Genomic DNA, 21,896 nt, shown 5'->3' with positions numbered 1-21,896 from the left:
GAGGGCATGATGGGCTCCATAGGCTCTCATGGGCTGCCAGAGTCCGACTCATTAGAGGCAGGGAGGAGGGGGTAGCTCAGCCTCAGTGAAGCTGCCAGGTGTTGCGTAGGCTGGGACTGCAAAAACCAGAAGGGTGCAGTTCACAAGTAGTCTCAAGAGAAAAGGTGACATATTCATTGAGTGTACCACTTCATCTTTTTGAGCTTTCCTTTCTTTTCCCTTCCCTGGCCTGGCCTGGCCTTGAACTCACCGTGTAGCCCAGGCTTGCCTGGAACTCCCATTTATCTTCCTCCCTCAGACTCCTAAGTGTTGGGGTTACAGGCTTGTACCACTGTCCCTACTAAGTTCTACATAGTCTTCTGATGCAGGTTATGCAACCCCATTTTCAGAGAATTCCAGGGCTGAAGGTGCTTAGTTAACTAGCTCAATGATTTGGCACTACCAACTGTCAAAACTGGAATTTAAACCAGTTATTTCTCATGCCAGAGCTTATTCAGATTCAGCAGTTGTGTCAGGGCTCATGGAGCTCCCAGATCAATCCCAGGTTGGATGTTCTGCTGGAAAGACTCACAGGACTTTGTATATACTATTTCTTACTGTGAAAAGATACAAAGCCAGGTGAGCAGAGGGACAAGCCAGGTGCAAGCTTCCGCATGTGCTGTCCCAGCAGAGTCCTGGGGAACGTGTTTACCGCCCAGAAGTGACTTGCAGCAGCACAGGGGCACTGTTACTGACCAAACTGTGTGTGGAACTCGTTAGGACTCAGTTTTGAAGAGTTTTACTGAGAGCTGCACCCGTACGTGTAGGTGCCCTCTGCCTAGCATGCACCCGCACTGGGGGTGCCCAAACCATTTTGTCTCCATGAACCGTTTAGGCACAGCAACCCCCTCAGTGTTGTGAATGGAGACACTCTGCAGCCAGAGGCTAACCATGGAGAAAGGAAGGAAGCCTTTCTGAGAAAAGCAGTCTCATGCTGCTGCGTTGACTATTTTCTGTATACTGACCCAAATTCAAAAATGGGGAAGCGAACTGAGGAAGGACGAGTGTGAGTCTGCTTATCGCTGCCTCTCCTTCCTGCCGCGAGTCTGCAGACAGCCTGATATGTGACGGGTTTCTAAGAATGGCTGCTGAGCCCACAGATCCTGCGATGCCCAGCTCCTCTGTGACTGCGGGGTGGGAGCCTCCGTGCTGTCGCACTTTCTCTGACTTACCCAGAACTGCTGTGTGTAGCTCCAGGACACCAACTCTGAATTCTCAGTGATTTTATTCTTGAAGGGCTGTTATGGTTAATACATTGTGTCAATTTGAGAAGTTTAGAAGTTTAATTGAAAGACTCAACAGGGAGGCAGGAACCTTTGTAAATACTCTCATCTTGGGAAGAGGAGACCATAGAGCTGGTTACCTGCCCTGGGGCAGGGACACTCGCCTGCATACAATATAAGGGAAGGAAAGAGGTTTTGTTCTCCCCCTTTTGCTCTGGCTGCTGCCTTGAAGTGTTGTCTCTGCGCCATGTCACCCTGCCTTAGAGCCAGCTCATTATGGACTGAAACCTGCACAAACCGTGAGCTAAATAAACCTTTCCTTCCTTCATTTTGAGAGTTGGTTATTTTGTCCCAGCAACAAGAGAAAAGTAACCAAGACAAGTAGCCAAGGTCTGCTACTTACATTTCCAGGGCAAATTCTGTTTTTTTGTTTTGTTTTGTTTCAGTGCCCTAGACACCTTGTCTCAGACTCGCTTTTACATGGGTGAGCTTTGACTAGAAGTGGAACAGTTTCCTGCCCGCTGACCTTCTTGGTGTCTGAGTCACAGTTGGGGTCACTTAGTCTTTGTTCTTAGGCACAGAGGCTGATTGAATTGTCTGCATGTGTCCGGTTGTCACAAGCACATTCTAGGGACTCTGCTTGTTACAGTTCTGGGAAGGAGCAGATAGCCAGGTTCTCTTTATTCTGAGTTACCACAACAAGCTGACTTAAAGAAAACATTAAAACCTCCCCTCCTTTTAGTCTGGCTGATTCACTCGATTGTCGAGGGAAGTAAAACACTGTCTTCCTGCCTATGTCCTTGTGTAATTATTTCTCCATTACTTACTCGATGTAATGGTTTTTAACGGTAAGCACATTTTTCTAAGAAAGGAACAGTGTTCATGTCCTGGGCACTGGCACTCAGGAGGTTATACCGTGCTGTAACTCCTGGGCTTCATTTTTCTCATCTGTAAAACTCTCCCTTTATTTGTGCTCACAGGCGTGTGGGCATTGCTTGGAGTGTTGGTTGTAATCTGAAGCATGCACCAAATGACTTTAAAGCTCGAAGAAAACTCAGTCATACTGCTAACGTTACTAACCCTCACAACATCAGAATTCATTTTCTTTGGGTGTATTCAGACCAGTTTGGGTGAATTCTTCATCCTCTACCTTATAATCCTTTTAATACTTAATTTAATTCATCATATTTTTAATTGAGAATGGAAAAAAGAATGGAAGCAGTTCCAGTGTGGCAGGTTGCAGGCTCTTCACCTTGAATCAAATGAAGGTGCCGTGGAATCTGAAGACCCCCAGCCGTCCCCGATTTTGTGACCTGCAGGCTGTGGTTTCTCCCCGCGGGCCTGGCGTGGCCTGGGGACCCCTACCTATTCAGTCTCCAGCCTGTCTCTGCAGGTCGGGCTGCATCTAGATCCTGATCTGTGTTCCTTTGAAATGGTTTTTCCTATGCAGATGGTAACCAAAACGACGCATGCACTGTAGGTCTGCTTCTTATTTATACTTGTTCTGCTTCCATTTATGCTGTAGAAAATGAAATTCTTGCAACGTGCTTCAGTTCTAAAATCTTTCTTAAGCTTATAAAATATATTAGATTTTATTGTCTTGTGCTTTTCAAGGCTGTAACTCTTAAGAACTTTGCTTTCACATAGTTTGCTGATGCTTTATTTTAATAAACCCCAAACCTGCAAAAATCAACAAACAAAAAAACCCAACCACAAAGTTCTCATCAGATGCTGCTTGGCTTCTTTGTCTCCTGTCCCCTCTGTCCTCTTCCTCCTCCTTCCTGTGCGTCTGTCCTCCTCCTGGTACTTCAGCTACAAGTGAGTGCTCTGCCTGTGGACGGTTCCAGCCCTTTGTGTGAGTAATCTCTGGTCTCCTGGTGCGAGCTCCACAGTTCTCCTGGTGTGAGCTCCACAGTTCTCCATCCTCCTCCCCAGCAGGCCTTTCTGCCTCCTTCATGCACTGCCCTTCCTGGTCCACATGTCCAGTGTGGATGTTCTGTTTGCATCTGCCATACGAGACGCTTCTGTCCCATGGCTCAAGCTGAGCTTCTCCAACCCTGAACATCGATCTCATCTTACCCCTCTGTTCTCCCCTGTCTCGTGTCTGGACTCTGAGCGGGCTCTGTTGATTCCATCTTGTAAATATATCTCAGCCTTGCCATTCCCGTGTATCTCTTCTACCATTCTTTCCCGACCATGATGCAAACCACTACTGCCTCTTGCATGAATGCAGTAGTCCTCTGAATCAGAATTTCGTTAAGCTGTATGTCACATAATCTCTATAAATAATAGTCTCTCTCAGTGTGGGGTTAAAAATAAAGACCAGAGGTAGGCTGTATAAACCTGCTATGTGATGATCCAAATTAGGGATCCTGGATCCTGTCTTTCCCCTTCCATCGTCTGAGCCAGTAATTTTTATTTTGGCCTGGAGTGGCTGTTGGAGTTGCTGCAATCTTGTCGGAGTTGAGATCTCCAAGAAGGAAGAAAGGCAGAAAGATGAGAAGGGGCTCCTTCCGCCTGATCGTTAGTTCCCTTTAGTAGCTTTTTTTTTTGTATTCCACATAGGATTTTTGCCTATATCTCACTGATCAGCACGTGGCCATACCTAGCTGCAAAAGAGCTGAGAAGTACAGTCTTTGATTCTGGGCACCAGAAATCGGTTTTGTTATTAAAGAGTATCAAATGTGGTGTGTAGACCACACACTCCTGGGCTCTTCTTTCATTTTTGTTCTTCTCCAGTTTGTTATACATAGCGGCTACAGTGGTAACGACACAAATGTAATTGTGTCTGTGTTCCTCACCCCCTTCACGAACTTCACGTGATCCCTCCTTTAAACTGCGGAGGTTCACAGTGTCCACACTGCTCTGTAGTCCCTTCTCCTCACTGCCACTGGCCTGCTGGTCAGCCTTTCTGCTCCTGGAGGGAAGTAATGGTGCCTGCCACCGCAGAGAGCACAGCACTTCCCTCCTGTGACTCAGCCTTGGCTCGGTGATTCACACTTCGGCCACGCACCCTCTCTGATCTTCCAGGTGAGACCAGGTTGTTTCCCTGGACTGCGTCATTGTGCGTTTCTGTTCTGTGGTACCTATTTCTCTTTGTAATACATTATTAGTACAGTGGTTGCCCTTCCTCTCATTTTTTAGCTGCATGCTGTAGGAGAAATCACTTAGCCCTGTCAATTCCCAATAAATGGCTGCTGAGGGATGGGGTGGAATCCAGGTTCAAGGGGCTGTTACAGATTGATTATGTATCATGCTCGTGAAAAGCAGATAAAAGAGGGAAGGAGAGATGTTTTGCCAGGTAACTGGAGATACTAAGCTAGGTCACCAGTGAGAACCTGGGATTAGAAACATAAATTTGGAATCATGAAATCTAATACATTTAATGGCATTTACTCTTCAGAAGGCAATGTACTGGGCTTTGAAGCCAGACTGAACTACTGTGATTTGTGAGGTGTGATTAAAATATAAGGCGAATTTTTAAATGTAAAATATAAATATACATATATATATATATATGTATATCAGTAAAAGACACATTGCCATCGGTCCCCTTCACAGTCCTCCCTCATTGCCTCAAACACATTTGTGCCATTATTCTGGCCGCTTCCTGAAGCAGTTCTGGATGTCCTCTTTGTCAGTATCTTTCGTTGGGCTATTGTGGCTGCCACTCTGTTCTGAATTGATTCAAAACTTTTAGCTTTTGTTGTCATTTTGACTTTGGAGAAAAGTCAGAAGTCCCATGGTTCCAGGTTTGAGTAAGGTGGATGAAGATGCTCTGTAATGTTTTTACTTGAAAGAAATTGCCATAAACATTTGATCAACAAGGGGTGATCATAAATACATTGAATGTTTAAAATAAAAATAATTATTATAGAAAAAGATACATTGCCATAAATCCTCTCAGAATATTCAAAATACTTCCCCTTGCTTTGAACATGCCCCATTGTTTTTTTTTTTTTTTTTTTTTTTTTTTTTCATTTTTATCGGTACTGGGGATCGAACTCACGACCGCCTGCTTGCAAGGCAGGAGCTTATGCCACTGAGCTAAATCCCCAGCCCCACCCCATTGTTCTTGGCAGTGTGTCTTTTACTGTAGTGTTTTATTTTAAATTTAAACATTAACTGTATCTTTTGATCACCCCTGTACCACCTGTTTCATTGGGCATTTGATTAAACTGTAAGTCTCAATTTCCTTCATCTGTAAGTGGAGAAAATATTCATCCTGCAAAGACATTTATGTATAAGCATCTTATCAAATATTACGCACTATTCTGTCAGTTTGGTTTAAAAGACATGAAGATATTGAAGATACTTTTAAAAATGAAGATACTTCTACTTCAAAATGAAGCAATGGAAAACATTATTCTCTTATCATTTCCGTGTTATTCCTCACTATGTCCAAATGTACATTTTACACAGTGAAAAATCTAGATGGGCTTTTGAGCTTAGGAACAGAAGGGCTTTGGAGCCTTATTTATTAATTTAACTTATTTATTTAGCCTTTTTTGAGTCAAGGTTTTGCTATGCAGTTCAGGCTGGCTTTGGGCTCACTTTGTAGCCCAGGTTGGTCTTGAACTTGCAACGATCCTTTTGCCTCACCCTCCCGAGTGCTGGGATCACAGGAGTGCACCACCACACCTAGCTGGAGCCTTTTTTAGTCTCTCTCTCTTTTTTAAAACAGAAATGTCCATAGCATGTAGGGGAGTTAAAAAAATAAATCTTTACTCTGTCAATTTTAGCTTTCTCAGCTGGAGCCTGGTAGAACAGACTCATCAGAAGATTGAGTAGCCGGAGGACCGCATGCATGGGCCTTCTGAGAGCCTTCAGAAGGAAAATGGAGACCCAGAGAAGCACCTGGGGCCAAAGCTTCTATACTGGGTCGAATAAAAGAAAGCAAACTAGTAAATTATAAAAAAAATTACAAGAGCAAGTGTTTGTGCTAGGTCTTTTATGTAAAAGTAACTGGAAAGATAAAGGGTTTAACAGAATTTGTTCTGCTTTTGTTCAGCCTCACCTCCTCCTCTTTGGGGATAGGCATGTGTTTCTTTCTCCTGGTGCATGGAAATCTTACCTCCTTTCAGGGAGAAAACAGCGATCTGCTATTCTTTTATACTTTTAACCTAAAACAGTTCATATACCCGAAATGCTCTATTTGGAGCATTTGGTTCTCCGAGAGCTTATCTTATGTCAGATATGGTCCTGTGAGCTTTGCAAGTATTAACTTTGATCTTTTAATGGTGGGAGGCAGACATAGTTACTTTTCTCATTTTACAGATGAGGGGAACTAAACAACAGAAAGATTGAGTTTCTTGCCCAGCATCACAGTCAGTATGTGGAGAGCCAGAAACCTGACTCAGACACCCTGATTCCAGATCTCTTAAGCTGATCCCCTGTGCTGCCTCTGGATAATTTTGCGATAGTTTTTGCCTCGCCAAATTGTGTCATTTGCAGAAGGATATTCTTCACACATTAACCTTTATGTTTACCAGATTATGGGTTAGCCTTCAAAGAAAGCCTAACAAACTAGTAAAAATGTCTTCATACTATTACGATGACACTTGAAAGGAAGAGAAATTTTTGACTAAAGGTGTTACCTGCTGTTATATGGTACAGCTTGGGAGTTCCCAGAGCTCAACTGTCACTGATATGAAAAGGAAGTCACAGGCTGATCTGGTCTTGTTCATCCTGTAAGACAGACAGAGCTAAAATAACAGCCTCAAAGGGTAAAAATAGTACAGTCACATGAAACATTAACCGTCTTAAACCAAACAAATTTGTAAAGCCCACAGAGTAAAAGTTAACCATTTTTTTCCCTGATACTGATAGAAACTGATCATCCAGGCCCAGAAGCTTCTATATCTGATATTGATAGATACTGGTAGAAACTGATCATCTCTATTGTCTTCCTGTAATTTTGGGGAACTTATATTTGTCATAATTACCCAAGGGAAAATCTCATTTATGCCACTTCATTGTCTAAGATGTAGACAAATTTCACATTAATCCTCAGAGGACCCTGCTTGGAGTTCAGAAGATAGGTATGAAAATGTTTCCTTTAACAAAGCAAGTGGCTTTGCTTTTATTTTTCCTAGGGATAGTATGCTTTTGAAAAAATAATATTTGCCAAATTTATCGAACACTATTCATTCCATAAGCATTATCAATTTTAAAATTTTTACTGTGCACTGAAGTTCTTAGGTTACAGTGCTATTATTCATCCCATTTCATGGCTAGAGGCACAGAGAGGCTAAGTAAGTACTATAAGTGTCCCAGATGCAGTGACCATGCCCCAGAGCCAGATTGCAAGCAGTGTCTCTTCCTTTTTGAGTGATCAGCTCTCTAGTTAGAGTTCTGCTGGCTCTTCCCCTCATGACATACAAGACATGGAGAGCAAAGCAAAGTGGTTTCCCTTTTTCCTTAATTTTATAAAATCTACCAAGTTTCTCTTTTTTTTCTCCCAGCATATCAGGCAACAGAGCCAGGTTCAGCTTTCTGTACTTTTTAATCATTCTGGCCCCTTCCATATCCAAACATAATTATTAAGGCTGTGGCTCCTGTCTGCCTCGGTGATTAAGGGCTGTACCTTGGCATTACCTGCAGAGGCCCTCATCATCCACCCCCATGTTGCCTCCCAGCCTCCTGGCTCTCCCTTGATCCCCTGGGGGTGCATCTTCCCTGCATCCACTTCGATTCAGTCACACTGAAATCCTTGCTGTCCCATCATCTGTCTAATGGAACCTCTTTGCTTGTGTCATTTTCTGTGTCTGTAACAGGCTTTTTTCTTTCTTTTCTGAGAAAACTCTTATGCATGATTTGAGACCTGGCTCACAGAGGCACCTTCTTGATGAAGCCTTCTCTGACTTCCCTGCATGAATGAACCTTTCCACTGTGTCCCATTGCTATTAGTACTGGAGTTTTCACACAGTGCTATGAGCACTCAGCCCTTCCTAAGTCAGCTGAAAGTTCCTTGAGGACAAAAGCTGTGCCTTTTGTTATAGTTGGGGGGTCCCAAGTGCCCCCCTAAAGGCTCGTTGTGCTGCAGGCTGGCTGCTGATGGGCTTCTGAGAGGTGGTTGGCTCACAAGGGCTCAAACTTCCTAAGTGGATTAATCTTCTGACGAGATCATAGTGTGGTCTTTTGGGTCATGATAGAAACAGGGAGGCCTAGTGAAGGACTCTTCCCTCTCCTTCTGCTTCCTGGCTGCCGTGGTATAAGCAAGCTTTCTTCTGCCGTGTTCCTGCCTCACCACAGGTATAGAAGCAGCCATGCCAAGTGACCATGGAAACTCTGAAACAATGATCCAAAATTATCTTTTCTTTTTAAAATTGATTTTACCAGGTGTTTTGTCACAGTGACAAGAAGCTAACAGAGCCTTCTCACACATGCTGCATAAATATTGGGTATAATTGTGGGAGAGAAGAGGTATGGGAGAGATAATGAAAAGGTGTAAGATATTTATTCAGCTAATTCCTGACTTTGTGTATTATCCAGGGATATATGACTTTAGTTTAGGACATTTGAGACATGACCTACGCAGCATCATCTGCTTGCTTTCATGATCAGGAATGAGAGGTTTACAAACTATAAAGTTAAGTCATGAAATCCATGAAGTATGCAACAGTAAGACCATTGTCTTGGCAATTGAAACAATGCATAACTTAAAATAATTATTATCATTCTAGGATAACTATTTGAATTTGGCTAAGTTGACTCTAACCCAAATTCCAATATTTTCCTGAGTTAGCAAAAACAAGCGTCTGCTAAATTTTGATTGTGATGGCTGCTATCGGTGACCACACCCAGTGTGTCATTCTTGTATATGTGAATAATTTGGTCTTTTGTGAGTGACAGACCTTCAATAAAAAGCCACACAAATAGTGACTACAGTTAGGATATCCAGACCGTTAGGAAAAGTATAGGCTGTTGTATTTTAAAATGTTATATGTGTGAATAGGATAAAACTGTCCCAAACTAAATACTTGGAAATAATTGATAGTAGATTGGTTTTGTCCTCTAAAATGACACTTAATAGAGCTGATTGAAAAATACAGTGTGTGTGTAAATTTTAAAAATTATCGCAATGAAAGACAGATTGTCCTTAGAACCCCTCAGAATACCTACTCTCCCTTGTTTCATACGTATTTATCCCATTGTTATTGTTACCTTCTGAAGCAGTTCTGCAAGTCCTCTTTTGTGAATGTCTTTATGAGGTATGATCAAAAATAAGAATGAGTATCAGGTACCATCCAGTGGAAAAGACAGGCTTGTAAACACATGGTGAGTCCTCATCCACCGTGCTCTCCAAATCTGTCATTGGGTGACTTCTGGTTCTTTCCCAGAGTCAAAGTGACTATGAAAGGTAGACATTCAGGACTTTGAGGCAGCCATGACAGAGCAACTAAAAGAAAGCTGGTTCTGTTTCTGAGTCCATTTAAAGCTGGTGCCCAGTAATACCTGAGTTTCAGATGTATTCACTAGTATTAGCAAGGTAACCCATACAATTTCTTTAAGCCTTCCAGGGCTGGTGGCTAAGTGGGTGGTATGATTTGGTACCTCTCCACTACCTGTAGGCTCAGGAAGAGAAAAGCAGACAGATAATGCTGTGCGTGCTGGTGATTCCCATAGTGGCATGGCTGTTGGCCAGGGTGCATTCTGTATTTGGTACCGAGGGCCATTTCTCCAGAGCAAGCATGTATTCTGCAAAGTGGATTCATTTTTAGTAGAGTAATTGGAAGTAACTGAATTAGCAAGCAAGCTAAGAAGGGATAAACAGTTTCATTGTGATTCCCTAGTACAAGAGCAGTGAAGAGTACAGCAGTTCAGCTTAGGGTTCTTGCAGAAATCATGTAATTTCTTCACATCCTCACAACATTCCAGTAGATACTTCCATCCACATGTTTAAGAGTCACAGAGCTCCCGGCTTCATTTGCGCCTGGGCATTTACTCAACTCTGTGCCATGTTTTTTTCTATCTATAAAATACAGATAGTAGAATACAGTTTTAGTATCTGTAAAATACAGATAATAAGTAACTCCTTATCTACCAGGCTTCCTAATTCTGTAATTAATCTGGAGCACTGGGAAGATGTTAGATGCAAGGATCTGTGCACACCTGAGCTCTACGAGCAGGTGTGTAAACATCAGGATTGCTGTGGGGTTCCAAGGCTCACGGCTTCTTCCCAGTCCACCTGTATATTACCCCAAAGGAGAGCTGAAGCTTCATTAGTAGCAATCAAGAGATGTCCCCCTCTGTAATTTTTACCATTTCATTATGGATCCTTTCTGTATCCTCACCAAAAGTATTATAAATAGGTCACTACAACTTTTAATAAGCTTTGAAGAATTTTGTTAAGTGTTTTGTAACCTTTATTATGGAACATTGCATACCTACTCGGGGGTAGACAAATAATACATTAAATCCTCCTTGTACCCCTAACCCACCTAACCCTGAGCCACACACCTCCTGTTACCTCACTTCCTGTTCCTGTTATCCACCAAATTCCTTCTACTCTCCTTATCGTGTAAATCACATCATTTCTTCTATGCTTCAGCATACAGCTCCGCTCCAAAGGCAAGGAGTCCCCAGGTTAAGCAGAGGCATAGGGCTGTCACTACGTTTCTAAATGTACTACTTGATGTCATCAAGTACTCAGTCAGTGGAATAAATTGCTTTAAAAATAATTTCATCTATAGAATATTCCCAAGTGATGGGTTATGGTGCACATGTGCTGTAAATCAGTTATTTGCAACACCATTTGAATGAATATTTCCATGGAAACCATAGTAAAAGCAGTGATTGGCGCCCACCCAGCCCATAGAAATGCATGCAATACCTACTGAGGCAATTTTGTGTGTTTCTCTTTACATATCTAACAGAGAAGAGTTGATGGGCAGTTTCATCCTTTATTAGAGACCTGGCTGTAAAACACACGCTTTCTTTTTCCTGCTGGTGCTTTTATGGTGATTCCTTCTTTCCGTGTTTTCTTGTGCCCTCCCATTAGAAGCAAAAGGGTAGAAACCTTCCCAGCATGGCTGATTATGTTCATTGGAAAAAAATACTGGAGGGGATATTGCCTTCTTAGAGGCAGGAAAGATATGGGAAGCTGCTCTTATTTTCAGCTTCATCTTTCAAAAGCATTTAAAAAACAAACAGCAGTGTAATCTCTATGACTGGAGAAGTAGACAGCGTGCAGTAGTGGCTTAAATGAATAATGCTCTGCTTATATAATGCTCTAGCAAAGCTTAGTTCAATTTTAGATGATTGATATTTACAATTATACTTCTCCACATGCCCCCGAGCCTTTCACTGGTGACAAATCAGCAGAGAGAGGGTTTTCTTGGGAGTACATTTGGCCAGGTAGGGCAGGTGGAGGCGAATACTCCAGCAGTGCCTTGCTAGAAACCCAGCCTGGGTGAAGCTCTGGGACTTGCCATGGGCTCGACTGGATTATCTCTTCAGTTCATTGTTCATGGCAGAATGCTGGGACATAGAGGTGGAAATTGTGCCCCTGGTAGGGCAGCCCTTGTAGGATTCCCTTCATACCCAAAAGCCACAGGTTTGGGCGTTGTGTATTTGGATCTCCTGGCTCCCTGCCTGTCTCTGAAATTATTATTATTATTTTTTTATCTTACCCTGTTATATAGGTAAATAGTTCACTTAGGAAAAAAAAACCAAGAGGTACTGAATGCATGAAATGTACATATATATACATAGAGACAGACAGACCGACAGAGAGACACACACACATATATAAGTAAAGTGCTATCCATCACTGTTAATTGTAGAAACCCAAGAACTGAAACTAGGCAGATAGGCCTTTCTGATCTGCTGCTAAAAACAAAGGAAAGTGATTTGCGTGACATATTTGGTAGCCACCCACCTCCCTGTAGTCCAGAAGGCCCTGAATGGTAGTTATTTCTATCTGAAGATTTGTATCTCCAGAAACAATAAATGCCTACATTAGCCAATCCTATATGAAGATCGTTCTTTGATCCTAGAAATGGAATTATTGTGTTTAGATTTCTTACCATTTATAGATTTTTTTCAGCATCCTGTTTTTATTCTGGATATTACTTTAAAAACCACAATATTTTTAATTAAGCCATGTTTATGTGTATAACTACCAGCTTCTTAATATAAAAGCGTTTTTCCCAGTATCAAACATGTTATAAAAAATTTTAAGCATCTGTCTAAATTGCTATTGGTGAGCTATTTAAAAGAGAAGAAAAAACATGGGGAAACCAGATTTTTGTTCTTGCTTTGTTTTCAGTAGAATTTTTTTCCTTATTAAAGAGAATGTAATTTAATCTCTAAGAAGTGCTTTTAAATTTTACTTACCCTACTTTTCCTGGCCCTAAAAGGGTCTGTGTCAAAAGTCCCAATATGTAACTCCCCCACCACCAAAAAAATAAAAAATCCCAAAACCAAAACAAAAAGTCAGAAAGGCCTCTGGAGGTTTTTCTATAGCTCCCTGATTAGTGGGTCCCGCTGTCCCTGAGACTCATTGTTCTAAGTGGAAAGGGAAAGGAGCCAGTCTTATAAATAGTGTCATCTTTTTAGGTCCATTTGAGATTTTTAGGAGACTGTCAATTTTCTTTTCTGTTGAAGAGTGGACTGGAACTCCTTACCCTTTCATTATTGACCCAATTGAAGTTTCATTACAGATTACACTCCTCTCTGTAACTTTAGCAAGCATCTGGTTGTACTTTTTTTCTCCTCCTAGGCAGAGCCTGCCTGCTCCCTCCCCTCCCCTCCCCTCCCCTCCCCTCCCCTCCCCTCCCCTCCCCTCCTTTTGTCCTTTAGTTTTGCAGAAATTGGTGTAGAATTGCCATTACTACTCTTGATATAGTTCACCAGTGAGTCCTTTAGGCCAAGGACTGACTTTTCTGTTTCATTTCTCTATTCCTTCTTTTCCCTTTCCTTCCCTTCTCTCTCCATCCTTTTCTTCCCTCCCTTCTCCCCTCCTTTTTTATGATTCTAGCATCAAATCCAGGGGTACTCTACCACTGAGCCATGTGACCAGCCCTTTTTATTTCTTTGCTTTTTATTTTAAGATGGGACCTCACCTGTGCCCAAATTGGCCTAGAATTTGTGACCCTCTGGTCTCAGCCCCCTGAGTAGTGGGATTACAGGGAGGCACCACCGTGTCCTGTGCAAGGCCTGGGAGTTTCTTTGTAGCAAAGTGCAAAGTCTTAAATTATGGGTTCAGTTCCTTTAATTGATACAATGCTATGTAATATATCAATTTCTTCTTGAGTTGGTTCTGGCAATGTGTGTCTTTGAAACAGTTTTCCTGTTTCAGCTGGGCACACCTCTAATCCCAGCCCTCCGAGACCAAGGTAGCAGGATCCCTGTGAGTTTGAGGTCAGCCTGCATGACAAAGAAGGCTGAAGACAACACCTGAACTTCATAGTGAAGCCCTCTCTCAAAAAGACCAAAAAGAATGTTCCCATTTCTTACTGATTTTCATACGTTTTGACCCAGCTGATGTAGTGACGCATCCCTACAATCCCAGTCACTCAGTAGATTGAAGCAGGAAGATTTCAATCAAATTCGAGGCCAGCCAGGGAAACTCAGAGAACCAGTCTCAAAATAGAAACACAAAGGTAGGGCATATCTGTGTTCAGTCTCCAGTTCCGCACACCTCCACACACAGACTGGCGTGATGTTCTTGAGAATATACTTTTACTAAACTTTGAGTGTTATTTAGGGTCGGTAATGATATCCTCTTTTCACACCTGATATTGAACATTTTAGCCATTCTCCCTTTTTTGCCTTGGTCACTTTGGTTAGAGTTTTAATAGTTTTATTTTTCTTTCTTTTGCTTTATTAGTGTGTGTTTGTATTACAGAATAGTGGTGATCATCCTGGAGAATGCCGCACGCATATAGAGTGTCTTGCTCATCATCAGTCCCTCTGCCTTCTCTGTCCCTTTTCTTCCGCCCTCCCTGAACCCCTTCCTTCCTATATCCAGGAGTCCACCTTCTATTTTCCTATTGGCTCTCCTTTATTTTTATTTGTTTATTAATATGTTAGCTATCTCATGAAAGAGAAAACATATAATGTTTAACTTTCTGAGTCTGACTTATTGCACTGAGCATGATGGTCTTCAGTTCCATCTGTGTTCTTGCAAATTGGTTATAAATCTTTAAGTCAAGGTATTTTGTATGTTTTCATCTTCATTGTGCTACACTTTGGTACCTGAGTCTTGCAGATGGCAGAAGAACTTGGCATTGATATTTGATGAATGGACTGGATGAAGGACCAAAGGTATAGTTCACATATTAAACGCAAAATGTCGTGAAAGACTGTAATGGATATAGGTCACAAGTTTTGGTGTTTAAACTCTATGGTGACTACCATTTCTAAGAATTTCAAATTTTGCCTTCTTAATTTAAGATAATCAGGGCAGTACTATATATCATTTTGTGACATTTTTTAATTCCCTCTCAATATGTATTTACAAACACACAACTTTATTTTTTTCTGCTTCTCTGGATGGTCTCATGTGACTAAACACAGTGCTGTTTCCTGACAACTTCTCAGGTTATTGAGAAAATAAAGGCAGTGAGTCAGGGTTCTGCAGAGGAAACCGACCAATGAGGGGACACACACACACACACACACACACACACACACACACACGTATGCATAAAGATGTTTCTGTGTACATGGATGAGGAAGGTTATTAGGAGACATGCTTATGGATTATAGAGATTGAGAAGTCCCAGTCTGTTGCCTAAAATCTGGTGACATAGGAAAGCCAGGGATGTGAGTCAGTCCCGTCTCAATGCCTGAAAACAACAGAAGTCCCTAGAGTGTACAGCTGGAGACAGAGAAGGCGGTTTGGGGGGTGGGTGGTAAAGCCACCTAGAAGCCCCAAAGGGCTGAGAGCTCTGACAGCCCAGGACAGAATTAGACGGCTGTCCCAGCTCTAGAATAGAGACCCTTTGCCTCTTTTGTTCTGTGTGGATTCATAATGAGTTTGATGCCTGCCTGCCTGTGGATCTTCTTTATTCCTTCTTCTGATGGAATGCTGAGCCCTTCAGGAAACACCGTCAGAGACACCGTGAAATGTTTCATTGGTCATGTTGGTGTCCTTTGGCCCAGTCAGGTTTGCACATAGAATCAACCGTCACCAAGTCCCAGGTTTCAGACACTGTGGGAGCACCTGTGTGCATCCTCTGCAGTGCAACGGTAAGCTTGGCAGGGGCCGTGGCGCTGTTCTGGTTCAGTAGAGAAAAGGACTTCAGCAGAGATTGCCCTGGGCCATGTAGCTTCTAACAGGCAAAGCAGATGACTACTTCATTGAGGTATCTTCCAGGTGTAGCCGGTTTTTGGTTTTGAGTCTTTTGGAAGATCTTAACTCTTCATTTTGTTGGAGATGAGAAGTTGTTGCTTATTTGGCCCAGTCCCTGGTTCTTTGACATTGTGCCACAGTATTTTCTGTGACCCATAGTCTCAGTCGTGGAATACAAGGACCAACAGCTGTTTAGAACAATTATATCAGTTTGGCTATAATGATACCAATAGCATAAAACACATCTAGAGAATGACAAACTGAGCTAGCCCTTAATTTGCCACTTTTAACCTCTGGAATGGCTCTGGAAGCCCTGACCTGAGTGGGCTGTGGGGGAGCCACATGAGTTAGATGTGCACAGAGCACTTAACTCCCTTAAGTCTGGGCTGCCCCTGGTGAACCCCTTAGCATTTCTGACCCTGTCTTCCTTAACACTGCCTAACCTCGTGGGCTTGAGCTGAGGCATGGTGACACTGTACACGCATCTATCTGTAAAGGGTGCTGAGCATTTGTGAGTGCCAGCCCCACAGGTCAGCTCCCTGCAGACATTTCCGGCTGGTTGTCCCTCTCCTTGCTGCTGTCAACTTGTCTCAGAACTGCATTGTCCTCACCAGAAATATAGCAAGCTCCCAGCCAGGTGCCTTCCCCACTCACTCCTCACACTGCCCTTGTTAGTTCTTTTTCCAAAACTACGCCTCAGCATAGGGTTTCTCATTCCCCCATGAACTTCGAAGTCTAGCATAAAAACATCTTCCTAAAGAGCCTCTTTTGGGAGTATTTCCTGTACTTCCCCTGGGCCACCCCGCATTTCAGCCACAGTGGATTTCTTTCAGTTCAGTTCCCTAAATACTCAGCGCCCCTTTTGTTTTTACAGCCTTTTTTGCTTTCTCTACAGGAAAACTCCTACTTATCCTTTAAACTACTGAATCAAAGTATCACTTCCTCTCCGACCTCTCCTGCCCCACCACTGACCCACTCCAGGCCCTACCCTGAAAGCACACCGCTTTCTCATTGCTAATCATCTGCTGCTGTCCTGCCCACTCTGTTATTATGAAATCTTCTTGTTGAGACCCTTGACCCCCCCTAACTTAGAAACACAAGCACACAGCACTGTGCTTGGTGCCTGGTCCATATCCTGCCACTGTCTTTTGGTAGAATAAATGAAGTAATGAAGGCATAACTTAACCTGGAATCTTTGCTCATTTTATAGGATGATATTTGAATAAGAAAGTCCCGCTAGTAGTTCATTAATGTGTCATGAAGCATGAATTTAGGGTACATAAATCAACTCAGTATGATAATTATCCCAGATTGTTTTGTGTAAATCGATCCACATCTGACATTTGCTTTTAGTAACTACGTCAGCTGGCAGGTGATGAATGCCCCCCAGGGAGCAATGTCTTGATGAACTCCATCGTTTTGACAGGGATTTTCTTCAGGGTGGGAGATTGGAGTCATTTGATTCTTCCTTGTGCTATTTATTAATGTTTTCCAGGGATTCTACAGTGACTGTGGGTAACCTACTAGGAGGTTGCTGCCCTGGAGGTAAATTCTGTTGTTTAGCTGGTGCAGATCCCAGGAGCAGGTTGCTTTGTTTTTTAGTTAGCAAATACTTGCAGGTCTTATACCATAAGACAGACAGTCTTTTAAGCACTTGGGAGCAGTAGGTCATTACATTCTCATAACAAACCTATGACATAGATGAGATTTTTTTTTCTTTTCATTTTACAGATGAGGGAACTGAGATCAAACTGGAATATGTTTTCCTGTCCATTCTCCAGGGATTTCTCTCTCCATCCCTCTCCTGATGTGTAAACCGTGGCTCTTACCACCCGCTTAGCATCTTTTCTGTTTGTAGTACTTATTCCATTTTATAATGGTTACTGCATCTGTCTCTCCCACAGTAAACTGGAGCAAGTGACTTCATACAGGGTTTTTGTTTGTTTGTTTGTTTGCCTGTAAATGTACCTAATAATCCTTACTTTGTCAGATAACTGAGAAGATTAACAGCACCTGGCTCGGTTCCAAAACTACATGCTCAGAAAAAGAGCTTTTGCTATACAATATTGTCTTTTCTGTGTTGTTGACACAAGACAGGTATTATTTAAGAAACCAAGAGACGGAAAACCAAGATAAGCCTGAGTCAAGGGCACCAGAGGAAAAGAGAAGTGGCACACTCGGGTGTTGAGAAAAGGATGCCAGCTTGAAAAAGTCCACTGGGTTGGTCCACTTGGTGTTTTTTTTTTTTTTTTTTGCAGATTACAAGGAGGAAGGGCAGATTGCAAGTGGTTAAGGAGGGGAGTGGGTAGGAAGGAAGTGAGGGTGAGGGTGCAGTCATTTTCTCTTTTAGGAAGAGACTTCAGGGAGTCATAGGCCAGAAGCAGGGCTTGTGGTTTTGAAAGAGGCCTGATGTATCTACAGACAGAAGAAGGAGGTCTTTAGAACAGACCTACAGGAGAGATGCCGTCTGCCTGTGCTGGCTGAGGCTCGCTCCGTGCTTGGACCCTGTGTTGCCCCTCTGGGCCTTGACTCCCTGAACCCTGTCATCCTGTGCAGCTGGAGCGTCCTAGAGCCCAGCGGATTCTGGAGTTAGACCAGGTCTCGGGTAATGTGTTTAATGAGTATGGGCTGCAGTCTCCTCATCTGTAGAGTGACGAGAATGGTGCCTATATCACAAGACAGCAGAGTGAAATACAGATGTTAAATGCCAGATTCTGGGTCTCCTCTGTTGTGTGCTTTTAACCCTCCCTTAGAGGCGGGCTGAAACAGAAGAGAAAGGGTAAGATTTTTGAGAGCTCTTGAACTGCCCTAGGAGGGGAGGAGTGTCCCTTACAAGGGCTGCCCTGTCCTTTCCGTAAAGCAGTGGGTGAGGCCATGCACTGAGGTGAGGGGAATGGGAAGGGTCTGCAGTTTTGGTGGTCTCTGCAGAGGCTGCCAAGTTCTCCCCATAAGAGGTAAAAAAGGACTGGAGAGAGCACTGAGGGCCTAGACAGGCATGGAGGACAGGTGTCCTGCACCCAGGGACCAAGGGACCAGGGGCAGGTGTTAAGTTATGGACAGAACAGGGGACAGAAAGGAATGTCAAGGGTTCATGTGTGTGTGTGTGTCTCAATCTCAGAGACAGAGAGAGAGAGAGAGAGAGAGAGAGACCCACACAAAGAGACAGAAATAACATGAATGAGAATGCCCTGGTGCAATGGAAGCCAGGTCGCCTGATCACAGGGAACCGCTGACAGCCAAGATTGGGGCAAGTGGGAAAGTCTTGTGGTGACTGGAGAGGTGGAGCACAAAGTTGGTGACTGGAGCATTAGGTGGAACAGTTTTCAGTGACTAAGGCCAAGGCATGGCTGGTAATTCCCAATACAACAGTGTAAATTCCTCCGCTGCCCCCCACAAAAAAAGTAACTGTGGTGGATTTTTTTAAAAAAAAATTTGTTTTTATTTTGAAGGTAGTAAAATACCACAAAACAAGACAGAAGAAAGCCAATGGAGACAATGCAGTGAAACTGGTACAGAATTTCAAGAGCAGGATACCAGGATAATAGTAATAGATACCAGAGTATATCTTGTTATCTTTACAACAGTTGTCCATTCAACCAGGTATGGCAAAATCAAACCAAAACCAGAACATTATAAAACTTATCAAAACAGCATATTGAATAGAGCAAAACAATTACTCAAAACAAAGCAGAACAGTGAAAACAATATTTACCTTCAAAGGAAGACAGAAGGAAACCCCCATTTTTGCTCTATTGCATACGGTCATCCTCCCGCGAGATGCTCAGCCGTCTGGCCCCCAGTTGCTAACTGGGCAGGTTGGGGGTGGGGTGGGATGTTTGATTCTTAGCCCACATGCCCGCAGGCTCACGGGGAGACGCCGACTTGGGTGCTTCCTGGCTCATCCGGCCTTCACTGGCTGGGTGGCCACTTCCCAGGAAGGAAGGTGGGTTACTTTCTTGCTCAGCGCCCTAAGTTCCAACATGGCTGGATCTCAGGAGATGCTGAGTGGTTATAGCTGTGGTCTTTATATAACTTTTTGCATGGACTGCATCTGTTTATATTGTTATTCAGCAATGTTTTAAAAATTTTCCGTATTGTATTTGAAACACTTTCCGATGGTAGCATTATATCATTATCTTTGCACAAACTGCTTTGTGTTCTTTTGGGTTTGTCTCTACCATAAGTCATCAGATATGAGATTACTGTGTTCAGGGGTGTGGATGATTCTCAGGAGAGGGTCTGGATATGCTGTTAGTTAATTTTTGCCGGGGTGGAGTACACATAGGAGCTTTGTGTGAACCCTGAGCCACCTGGCCTCTTCTGAATCCAGCTGCCTCCCCTGAAGGGACCTGTACAGAGGAGGAACTTGCTTCTGTGACTGAGTAATGGCACCTTGTATGGCTTGGGTCTTGGATGCTTTCTTTCTGAGCACTGTTGTCAAATTGGAGAAATTGAACAAGACGTGCACACCTGAAAAGGGAAGGTAGCAATGAAAAGCAATCTGTCCTTCTGTCCCAGAGCTTTGTGTGAGGCCAAGGCAGAACAATTTCATCTTTAGAAATTAAAGAACTTCATATGTTTTGGTTATAATCATCACACTGTCAGTGTTCTGAGCAATTTCAGTAAAGGGAGATACAATTTAGGTAATGATTAGGAAATGGTAATATTTTGAATCAGTAATTTCATTAGCAAATACCACCATTAGAAATACGTCTCATGTTTTGCAATGTAATGCTTCACCTCTTTTTTTCTTTTTACAGAAAAAGTACAGAAAGGGATTTATCGATATTTCCCGAATCAAGTGTGTGGAAATAGTGAAGAATGATGATGGCATCATTCCCTGTCAAAATAAATACCCATTTCAGGTGAGCTGAACAGTTTACAAAAGTAGGATGCTGGGCTGTTAGTCATGTGTCCTGTTTGACATTATAGTGTCCTGTCACTGGTTGGGTGGTTGATTTTTAAGTTAATTGGTTGCTGTAACAATTGCTTTTCTTGTGAAGCGCTTATGCTTTGGGTGAAACATTGTCTTATCCTTCTTTTGGTTGTCAGAGTGTACCTGTGGTCCTGACCCGGGAAGCCCTAGCTTTTATCTACTCCTATTCAGATTTATCAGAGGGTTAGAATAAGGGGGGCGGGGCAGGGACTGAACGAAGTGCCATGATGTTTTTCTCTGTGAATTTGGGCGTCATTTTAAAAGGACGATTGTGTCATTTCATTTTCCCTTATAATGATCCTATTCACAGATAGTAGGAATAAGTAAAAGTCATATAGATTGAGGCTCACACACAGCTGATGACTCACCCAGGGCAACTTTGTGAATTAAAGGACAGCCACGGGCACACGCACAAGTCTCACTAGCAAGGAGGAAGGATGGTTCCACATTCGTACCAGGCCCGTGGTGCACAGCGCCCTCAGCACTCAGGAGTGTGGGGTTGGAACTCGATGTTCGGACCTCATCAGAGGCACCACAGGGCTCCCTCGGCTCCTCAGCAGCCCATCGCTGGTGAAGGACATTTTTGGCTTTCTTTTGAGCAATCACAATTAAAAGTCAGCTTTTACTCATAGCTGAGGCCCTGCCCTGACCAAGGGAGGGCAAGGCAAGCTGGGAAAATGTCTTTCCAGGTATTATTACAGTGGGGTTTTGATTTTTAGTTGTTACTGTGAAACTGAAGTCACTTTCACAATAAGCATCTTTCAGTGTGAGCGATCAAGATCCCCCGGAAGCAAAGAGCTTCTAAACTTGAAAGCTTTAAAACTCCATCTGTCAAGCTTTAACATGGATTATCTTCCACCATGGTGACGAATACTACACGAGGAAGGACTGCTTTTAAATTTTCTTTTCCCCATTCCTGATTTTATATCTGCCATTTCTCTGAGTAAAGAGCAGGGATGGTAAAGTGCTTTAAGGAGGTAACTCAGAGCCCAGTCTGCAGCACGATTTGTCATTACTGCCTCTGTGACCTTCTGTGAGTCACTTAACCTCTCAGTCTGCTTCTTGTTCCAAAACATGGAAACAATGTCACAGTATTCACTTGGCGGCTGTGATGATGCCCACATAGCTAAGGCGTGCAGTAAGAGCAAGGGTCTGTTACTCTGTCAACGCTGCTGTCGTTAACCATACCTACCACCCAGACCTGGAAGTGAGCCCAGTTTAGTTTCAGTGGAAGGTGCCGCGCGCAGCTTCAGTGGCTTGTGGATGTGTGTGCGTGCGTGTATTTTTTTGTTTGCTCTTTAACGAAGAATCACTCCTGCCACATTTCTGATGGCTCTGAGACATTTTAGAGTGTGGCAGGCAGTTGTGGGAAAGCTATGGTTTTCATTCAGGATTA

At 43.0% G+C, this 21,896-nt stretch overlaps 1 protein-coding gene across 3 annotated transcripts in view; it reads left to right on the top strand.

The window, feature by feature from the left end:
* Positions 1 to 21,896, top strand: part of Tec (tec protein tyrosine kinase) — a 113,181-nt gene that overhangs the window by 56,750 nt on the left and 34,535 nt on the right. Inside the window, exons 1-3 of one of the 3 annotated variants that reach the window (XM_063240613.1) lie at positions 17,305 to 18,169; positions 19,014 to 19,164; positions 20,325 to 20,429. Coding sequence is in view for 1 of the 3 variants with exons in the window: in XM_063240612.1 (XP_063096682.1) it covers positions 20,325 to 20,429 (105 nt within the window). In the remaining 2 variants the exon portion in view is untranslated. Of the gene's footprint in view, positions 1 to 17,304; positions 18,170 to 19,013; positions 19,165 to 20,324; positions 20,430 to 21,896 lie in introns of those variants that run through there. The other 2 variants (XM_063240614.1, XM_063240612.1) reach the window with 2 other exon arrangements.

This window comes from Cavia porcellus, unplaced genomic scaffold (genome assembly GCF_034190915.1).
Source record: "Cavia porcellus strain 051 isolate PalLab524CR breed Dunkin Hartley unplaced genomic scaffold, mCavPor4.1 scaffold_30, whole genome shotgun sequence".
In the NCBI taxonomy this organism is placed as follows: Eukaryota; Metazoa; Chordata; class Mammalia; order Rodentia; family Caviidae; genus Cavia; species Cavia porcellus.
The sequence above is the reverse complement of the archived record's forward strand: the minus strand, read 5'-3'. Positions and strand labels throughout refer to the sequence as shown.